Source organism: Sinocyclocheilus anshuiensis, unplaced genomic scaffold (assembly GCF_001515605.1).
Source record: "Sinocyclocheilus anshuiensis isolate Anshui unplaced genomic scaffold, SAMN03320099.WGS_v1.1 scaffold355, whole genome shotgun sequence".
Taxonomy (NCBI): Eukaryota; Metazoa; Chordata; class Actinopteri; order Cypriniformes; family Cyprinidae; genus Sinocyclocheilus; species Sinocyclocheilus anshuiensis.
Window position 1 is genome coordinate 2,978,146 of NW_015549571.1, and position 9,072 is coordinate 2,987,217.

The following is a 9,072-nucleotide window of genomic DNA, read 5'->3' on the forward strand; positions in this document are numbered from 1 at the left end:
TTGTGAAAACTTTCACAATCGCATTTTAATGCGTGGCAGTGTTTCTCTTTGCTCTGCCCCCCGTTTGTTTCTATAATAATGTCATACGGTGCTGTTCCAGTGAATAACGGTTTCCAATTCATTAGGTAAATGAGCATATACACATATACACTTGTACACTTTGTTTGACAATAAAGTTTTGGTTGTTGTACCTTTCCTTGAGTACTTGGTTTCAATGTTCTGATTTGCGAAAGTTTCACAGTATAGCTTTTGTCAGGTAACCCTTTCTTGATCCCTTAATTTAACTATTCTAATCTGAAAAATTTCACAGTGCAGTGTTGGTCAGTTAACCCTTCCCTGATTTATTTACATCACTATTTTGATTTGTGAAAACGTTCACAGTGCAGTTATGGTCAGCTGACCCTTCCCTGGGTCACTAACATGACTATTCTGATTTGTGAAAACTTTTACAGTTCACTACAGGTCAACTGACCCTTCCCTGGGCCACTAACATCACTATTCTGATTTGTGAAAACTTTCACAGTTCAGTACGGGTCAGCTGACCCTTCCCTGGGTCACTAACATCACTATTCTGATCTGTGAAAACTTTCACAGTTCACTACAGGTCAGCTGACCCTTCCCTGGGCCACTAACATCACTACTCTGATCTGTGAAAACTTTCACAGTTCAGTACGGGTCAGCTGACCTTTCTCTGAGTCAGTAACATCACTATTCTGATCTGTGAAAACTTTAAAAATTCAGTTTGGGTCAGCTGACCCTTCCCTGAGTCAGTAACATCACTATTTGGATTTGTGAAAACTTTCACAGTTCCCTACTGCTCAGCTGATCCCTCCCTGGGTCACTAACATCACTATTCTGATTTGTGAAAACTTTCACAGTTCAGTACGGGTCAGCTGACCCTTCCCTGAGACACAAACTTCACTATTCTGATCTGTGAAAACTTTCACAGTTCAGTACGGGTCAGCTGACCCTTCCCTGGGTCACTAACATCACTATTCTGATCTGTGAAAACTTTCACAGTTCAGTACGGGTCAGCTGACCCTTCCCTGAGTCATGCACATCACTATTTTGATCTATGAAAACTTTCACGGTTCAGTACGGGGTCAGCGGACCCTTCCCTTGGTTACTAACATCACTAATCTGATTTGTGAAAACTTTAACAGTTCACTACGGTTCAGCTGAAAAACCCATTAATGTGTTAATCATACAGTTATTAAACTAAATATATTTTATTTATATAAGATTGAATATAAAATTAAAATCAATAACGGAGTGTCTATTGCACACTAAGTGCAAATAGCCCGCCTTGTTGGCAGAGACTATTTACACTAACTCGCCTTTTGGCGAACTTTTTTCTCCCTTTTCAAATTTCAGATCACATCAGAAAAGCATTTATTTTCAATGAAAATGAAGGAAATAATCAAAAAGTTGAAAATAAAGTATCGGGTAGGGTTAGGTGTAGGGAGGCCTTTATTGGCCCAATAAGGTGGCATCCATTTAATAATTTGAATCAAAATTCAAATGTACACAATAAGTTATTATTGCATACTGTTTTATAATGTACTACAATACTGAGGTGCAGATAATTGCCACTATTTGCAATAAGTAGTATAAATAGCAGAAAATCCTGCTATTTTAACATAGTGTAAATAGAATCTATAGCTATTTGCACTTAGTGTAAATAGCATCCATCGCTAAGAAAATATGCTATTTTCACTTAGCCTCTATCGCTATATTTACACAGTGCAAATAGCCGCTGCCAATAAATAAATGGGGCTGCACAATGTTGTGATATGTTAGAACTGATTTGATTTGGTTCCTAAAAGACCAGTCTAAATGTAATGGACACAAACTCAACTAAAAAGAGTTTTGAGTCCAGCTACAAAGTCAAAATAGAATACTACAAAATATTAAATATTACATAACATCAAAAGATTATATAACATGAGCAGGGTCGGCGTGTGCATATAGGCGAACAGATTTATGTATCTCTTTTTGAAAATGAGCTACAGAGACTTATGTTGAGCTTATGTCGAGCTGTTCACCAGGAATTTTCCCAAATCTTCCGATGGCCACTTCAGGCCTGCCACCTGTACATACACTTAATTTGCATTTGCGTCTGTACTAGTGGTTGAATTTAGTTTTTGTTTTTTTTGTTTTTTTACATTGCAGTATGAAAAAATACTAATAATCAGAAAACATGTCTGCTTTTATTTAATTGCAGTTGTACCAATAAACAAATTCTCCAGTATCTTAAAGATATCTTAAAGATCATGTTTAATTGTGAATGTAAAGTGGGAGCAGCACAGCAGTGTTTTGCCTAGAGTGGCAGTTGAGCTTGCGCCGGCCTTAAACATGAGAGAACTGTGAAAATGCAAATGTGTCATTCGATTATTGATTCTAATAAAATCACTTGCCCACTAACTAAATGAGGACAACATAATGCTTTTAAAAAATCAGTTTGGTTCTTTATTCTCTCTTTTGTTTCATTGTACCATGTTTAGAGGGCGTCTTTCTGTTTCAAGCACATATTTCCTGCGTTGTATGCAGGTGACAAGCAGCAACAGCAAGAGATTTTTTTTTTTTTTTTTTTCATTAAGGTAAATAAATAAATACAAATAAAAAAAGAAAGCAAGAAAGAAAAATAAAGAAACACATGCCAAACATTGGTTTTCACATTTATTATGTATTGAATATAATTAATAAATTATTAATATATTCAAATTTAGTTTAAATATATTAATAATTTATTAATACATATTGTTATTATTAAATTTAAATTTAGTTTAAATAAAACTTTCTGTTACAGGGATCACTTAAGAAAGAAAGAAAAAAAGGTGGTACGGTAGCACCTCCATCAGACCACATCCTGTTATGAATTTCTCTATACCTGCTGTGGGTTGGAGCTCTGTCTCTCATGTCATCACAGTCTTTTCAAGTCAGCACTTAATGTTACACACTCACTACAGAGCAGTCTTTTTTTCATGCAGTCAATGATTTACAGTTTTGATCTAAACTAATCTGAGATTAGGATTAAATTCTGACATAATATAATATATAAATAAAAAATTATACTCAGAGTATTGGCTATAAATTAAATTGACTATTAAATATTCTATACAATGAATTGTTCTAATTATGAGATTTTGATGTGTAGCAAAATAATTTTGTGCATTATTCAATTGTTGTGTAATTTCGCTGTCTCTGTTTTTGGTGAGAGCCTGGTGGATTTTGACAAGCAGAAAATATTTTGTTGGTCCTGAAACAACACTGTCAAACCTTAACATTTGCTGGACCTTAACATTTAACTACCTAAAAAAACTTAACTGAGATCGATAAGAATGCATTAAGTTTGCAAGATGAATGCAAACCGTAAACCTACAAGTACCTGTAAAATCTGGTTACTGGGCAGTGTAAGCTTGCAGGCATAACGAATCATAACGGTTACTTGTCATTTGACACTTGAGCCACAAACATATTTTGCACAAACATATTCCCAAGGACCCCATGGGTATACATAAAATTCATTCAAATGTCTTGTTACCTTCAAATGTTACCTTCAAATGTCTTGCAATGCAACATCCCCTTTTAAATTAATGGATTCGGAGCATTCTATAACTCGAATACTAGTAAACCAGATATGTTAATATTCAGGTAGCCTATTCTTTTCAGATTCTTGCTTCATCAAGACAGTAGTTCATCTAAATTAGAAAATTGGCTTTTGAAGAAAGACTGCAAATGTAACGAACGCTTGAATTGTGTTAAGTCTAAGACATTTTGGAGTGCAGCGAGGTACATAGTTAACATTAAGAAGCAACAAGCCTGTGCAGAGTTAGGGCTTTCTCCCACCCCTATGTCTTCAACCACTAAGCCCCCTCACATTTGCATGCTACAACAGATATGAGATCTATAGATATGAGATACAGATATCAGATATGAGACTATGAGATCTTGATTAGTTACAAGATCAAGTGGGAACTAGGGCACATTCATGAGCTTGCGGGACTGAAATCTAAACCACTCAAATAGAGCAGTGGAGGCAATGTGCACAATTCTCTCAATGCATTTGCTTTCCAGCATACACTTTCCAAGGTTTGGTTAATGCCAGTTGTTTATTTCTTGGGAAAAGTCATAATGCTTTGGTCCCTTGAAAAAAAAAAAAAGGCAGAAAAGAATACAGAGATTGCTGCCATGCAGTCCGTAATGCTCATGTGAGACTCGACCCTTCTTTTCATCAACACTTTAAGCAAGAAAGTCATGAATGCCCATGAGTTCTTGTATGGCATGAATTCTAGTATGTTTTGAGAACAGAAGAGTTCAAACTAGTATGAATCTCCCACCGCCCAAGTATTCATCAGATCAGCAGTCAGTGGTGGTAGAAATTATGTTTTAGTTACCCTCTTCTTCCTCTACGGAGTGATTCAGTCCAGGTATGAACTTTAGAAGGTGCTTGCGGACACTACTTTTTCTACCTCTCCTTGGCAGCGTCCCAAACATGGATGAAGATGAATTTTCCCAGCTCGGAGAGAGTGAACTGCTACTGCTGGTCAGGCTAATGCTGCGTGTTCTTGTCAGGGGTCGCAAAGCTCCCCCTTCCAGCCGGAAGAAGCCTCCGTTTGGCTCAGTTGGGCTGAATGGACTTGAGTCATCAAATACTGATGACATGAAGGCTCCATCCTCACTATCATCTGTCATTATGCTGCGGCAACTGCTGTCACTGGAAAAACGCTGCCCAGAGCGGCCAGTTGGAGATGAGAGAGACAGCAGAGAGTCAACAGACGGATGCTGAGAACTCTCATTCAGATTACCTGGAACACAGACAGAGACACCTGAGTTATTCACCATCAGCTAAAACATCAGCCTGCTCAGCATCAGAGTATCAGACAAAGGACACAGATGGGCACAGTGAGGGTTTCTTAACAACTTTGTTTAAACCGCTTTTGTTAAACAGCTTCAAAACATAACAGGAGCTCATGCACAGCTATCACAAACCATACAAACTGTGGATAATCACTGAGGAAGCAACATCATAAAAAGAACCAAGGGGATGTAAACCTTTAAACATTTATCATTTGTGCATTATTCATGTAAATTCATTTGTTTCAAATCCATGTTGTAAATCCAACTGTAACTCTCTCAGGGAGATATACACTTCTCTGTCAGACAGTGGCCTCTAACTGTCTGAACATCTGTATCATACAGTTTTTTTGTTTTTTTTCGCACCTCGAGTAAGACGCTTTTCCTGAAGTGTGAGAGATTGTAGTTCCACCCATTTCTCACAAAGAGTTTGCTGTGCAGAGGGGAAACACAGAAACGAGATCAGCATCTATGAGTCATTCTGGTAAATGTGTGTGTACATTATGTTGATCAGCATTCATTTAGATGTTTCAGCATTCATGGAAACACACACTATACAATACAGGCTGACTGAGACTTCTTTCTGAGTAAAGTTGCAGCTTTGTGTACATGTGGTAAACACACACAATCATGCACAAATACGCACCTTAAGATAGCGCATCTTTTTCTCTAATTCAATTCTCTTCACAACATTCCCACTGACCGTCTCCAACCTTCACACACAAAAATTCAAATTAACATACGATGGTCAAAAGGTATTTATTTGTTTCTTCATTTTATTTCTTTTTGACAGTTCTGTTGCATTAGTTACATCAGACCCACACAAAATATAAACAAATTGTTTAATTTGTTAATTGTTGGTTGCTAGAGTGTTCTGGGTGGTTGCTAAGTGACTGCACAAACCAGTCATTGGCAAGTCAAAAGAGTTCTTGTCTTAGTGATATTTTTGTCTCTAGATATGGATCAGGGTTGCACCAGCCATTTGTTAGTTCTTATTAAAAGTGAATGTAAACTCCTCAGTAGAGAGTTAGTAAATACTAGCTAGTTTGTAACTTTTTTTTTAATTAATTTTGGTTACATCACAGCTGACCTACATTTGCCGTAGCTAGTAGGTTGCAAGCTCTCTGTAAAGTGTGTGCATAATATGATTTTTACCTTCAGTGATCCAATAGCAGCCCACAAATTTGTGAGCAGAAGTTGTTTTGAAATGTCATGAATTTCAGTTTATCCTGTTAAAGTAGATTCTAAGTATACTCACAAATAATAGGTATTTCTGCAGCTGGACCCAGGTTTTCCTAGGAATTTGTTTTCCAACTATTTTATCTTCCATGAGTCTGATAGTCTCTTAATAGTACATATCTTCTTAACAAGCTGCATTATTTGAGGCATCATTCGTGACCATAGCACAAATGGCACTATTTCTGATACTTATACTCACTTCAGCATGTTAGTGGATTCTCGAATCAACTCAATAATGTGCTGGTGGGTAGATCCCTCAATACTGACTCCATTTACTGACAATATAATGTCACCTATCAAAGAGAGAGAGATTAAAAATAAATAAATAAAGAGCTGCCAATCACGTGCCAACCACACACACACATGCATGAACAGAAACCCAGATGTAATGCACTCACATGGACACAGTGCTCAGCACTGCAAACTTTCATGCAATGGGAGTAGTGAATGTAATGCTGTAAGCAACACTTTTCATGACAGTTTCACGTGTAATATGTAATCACAACAGTGAAATCTTAAAAGAGAGTCATTTTAATGACTGTTTAAATCAGAGGGTCCAAAACAAGGTAAAAAAAAGACCAATTATTTTTAAATTATGACTGTTTTGATGTTTAAAAAAGTCTTATTAACATTATAACTTATTATCATTATTACCTCAGGAAATATTAATGCATTGAATTTAACTTGTAGTGGTCAGACAGATTGTAATGCTATCTATTAGAAAAGTGTATATATATGAGAGAGCATGAAATAAGAGTCCATAAAGACCAAATAGAGCAATGCATCATCTGTGTTAAATGTAGACAGCATGTAGGCTTGTGGGAAAGTGCCATGTAAACAGGGTCAGGTCAGATGGGTGGAGTGAGTAACACTCTAAGAAGAAGAAGAAGAGGAAGCGGAAAACCTGCTCACCAGCAGTCAAACCCGCAGTTTCGGCTGCACTGCCATCCTGCACACTGCAAACAAATGTACACATCTCCACCATACTGCTGTTCTTCACCTTTAGACCATACGTCTGCACAGAGAGACATAAATCCCAATGGAGCATTTAAAATGAGCCTGTTATATTGCTTGGGGCTGTGTATGTACAATGGCCCCAAAATGTATATGGACAATTAAACCATATAAAAAAATTGTCTGAATTTAGACACAAAATATACATATTGAAAAACAAAACAATATATAACATTCAAAATGCAGAGAGGAGGATTTTGTCTTAGCATTAAGTTAGTGGATCAGGTCCACAGTTAATAATGACTAATGTAATGATGAAACACCTGTGATTTTGTTTCTGCTAGAACACAATATGTGAACTTTATACATCCACTAAAAAAATCATTGACACACTAGATAAAAGGGCCACTGCAAAAAGAAGTTTGTTCTGTGAAAGTAATTTGTTTGCAAATCATTTCTGTGGTATATTGCTATGGCAATGAAATTCAGAAATTAGCCTACATATACTTCATGAGACCAAAGTTTACTTATTAATGTGAAATTGCACTTGTGTGAAATAAATAAATATACAAATAAATAAAATGCATTTGATGCAGTGTGAAGCATTGGTTATGAGTATAAAACATACCTGAACTTCGAATCCAAAAGCTTCATTGTCTTGTTTCTCCAATATAACCATTGTTCTGTGCAAAACAGGAGAAATATGCATTGAAAATTTGAATGGGGAACATCAGATATTCACAATGAAGTGAATCAGTAAATCAGTCTTACCTCTGAGGATCAGTATAATCCACTAGAGATGTAGAGTGTGTTCTGTGCAGCTGCAAAAGAGTAATTCTCAGATGAAATCAATAATCTACTAATGAGAAACCATCTGAAATTCTGAAAAACTGCAAGGATCCTGCACAAATGCGTGTTTTTAATGTCTGAACAAGTTTTGAAAAAAAAAATTGCAACTGATTTTTTTTTCTAATCCATTAACATTCCTTTAGAATATTTTGACAAAATGAATGTTAGACCTACAGTTCTCAAGTCATATAATTATAACCTCTCAGCATTCGTGTTGCCATCGAAACCGATATAATATAAAATTATATTAATGATTGTCCCACCTTACTGCGTGATAATGTCCCATCTTTGATCTCTTCAGTATTCGTATTTTTGGCACTGTTGAATGAACGTCGTCGCCACAGTATGTTTTTCTTCTTTTGAGAGTTGTCGATTATGTAGCTGTCCAGGCTGCTCAGCTGTTTTAAAGGTGCTTTAAAGTTTTTATTGGATGTCATCATGCCTCCTTATTCACTGAACCAGACTGTATGCAGCTGCAGGCTTCAGTGTGACCTGTCTGTAGTATACACAGCGGATATACCCATGTCACGTGAGTGTCAGGAACTAAAGACATCGAGAATCAGTGTGTGGGTGTATGTTAACCATTTTATATGGTTCCTTTTTCCTCTTCTCTATTCTTTCATTTTTTTTCATCTTTGTCTAGTGTGCTGTGGACAGAAATGGCGCATCTGCTTGTGGCTGTTTCCTTCCTTAGCCTTGAGCTCCTTTGAGAATTTTGCAGCAGTCTGAGAACCAACATGCATGAAGAACCACAGCAGTATCAAATCTCTTTCATCTTTTTCATCCTGTTTCCACAGTGCTGCACAGCTTTTACCTCTTTCTCTCTCTGTGGACAATCCCTTTTGTTTCGTGATCTACACAGAGGACCTGGCCTAGTGAGAGACAGATGAGATAAGACCCTCAATTGAGTAACCACCTGATTCACTGAGGTTTAAAACTTCTAAACAGTATCAGAAACATAGAGTTGTCAGCCGTTATATGGGAGTGGTGGGAGGGTGAGTTTGTAGTGCCCCTTCTAACTATTGGGGACAGTTTTACCTACCATCACCAAACTCGGTACATATATTATTCTCATCATGCCTTTTTTTTATTTATTATTTTTTATTTATATATATATATATTTTTTTTTATTACAGGCTCTGAGTATTTAAATACTCCTCCAAAGGAACTTAA

The 9,072-nt window shown here is 36.6% G+C and overlaps 1 protein-coding gene across 1 annotated transcript; it reads right to left on the reverse strand.

Annotated features, from left to right (window-relative positions):
* Positions 1-3,146: 3,146 nt before the first annotated feature.
* Positions 3,147-8,737, reverse strand: LOC107657378 (cytohesin-interacting protein-like). The gene is made up of 8 exons (XM_016445425.1): positions 8,163-8,737; positions 7,822-7,871; positions 7,679-7,733; positions 7,009-7,111; positions 6,296-6,389; positions 5,504-5,570; positions 5,224-5,290; positions 3,147-4,808 (listed from the first exon to the last, which is right to left on the reverse strand). The coding sequence occupies exons 1-8, from the start codon at positions 8,337-8,339 to the stop codon at positions 4,390-4,392; spliced, it is 1,032 nt and encodes a 343-aa protein (XP_016300911.1). The 5' UTR covers positions 8,340-8,737; the 3' UTR covers positions 3,147-4,389.
* Between the last annotated feature and the right edge of the window lie 335 nt (positions 8,738-9,072).

What these genes read in the sequence shown, in the direction of transcription:
- LOC107657378 (XM_016445425.1), bottom strand. Translation starts at nt 8,339, where the DNA reads ATGATGACATCCAATAAAAACTTTAAAGCACCTTTAAAACAGCTGAGC. An exon ending in AACTGCGGGTTTGACTGCTG is followed by an intron (nt 6,390 to 7,008) that starts GTGAGCAGGTTT and finishes TCTCTTTGATAG; the next exon opens with GTGACATTATATTGTCAGTA. An exon ending in GAATCCACTAACATGCTGAA is followed by an intron (nt 5,571 to 6,295) that starts GTGAGTATAAGT and finishes TTGTGTGTGAAG; the next exon opens with GTTGGAGACGGTCAGTGGGA.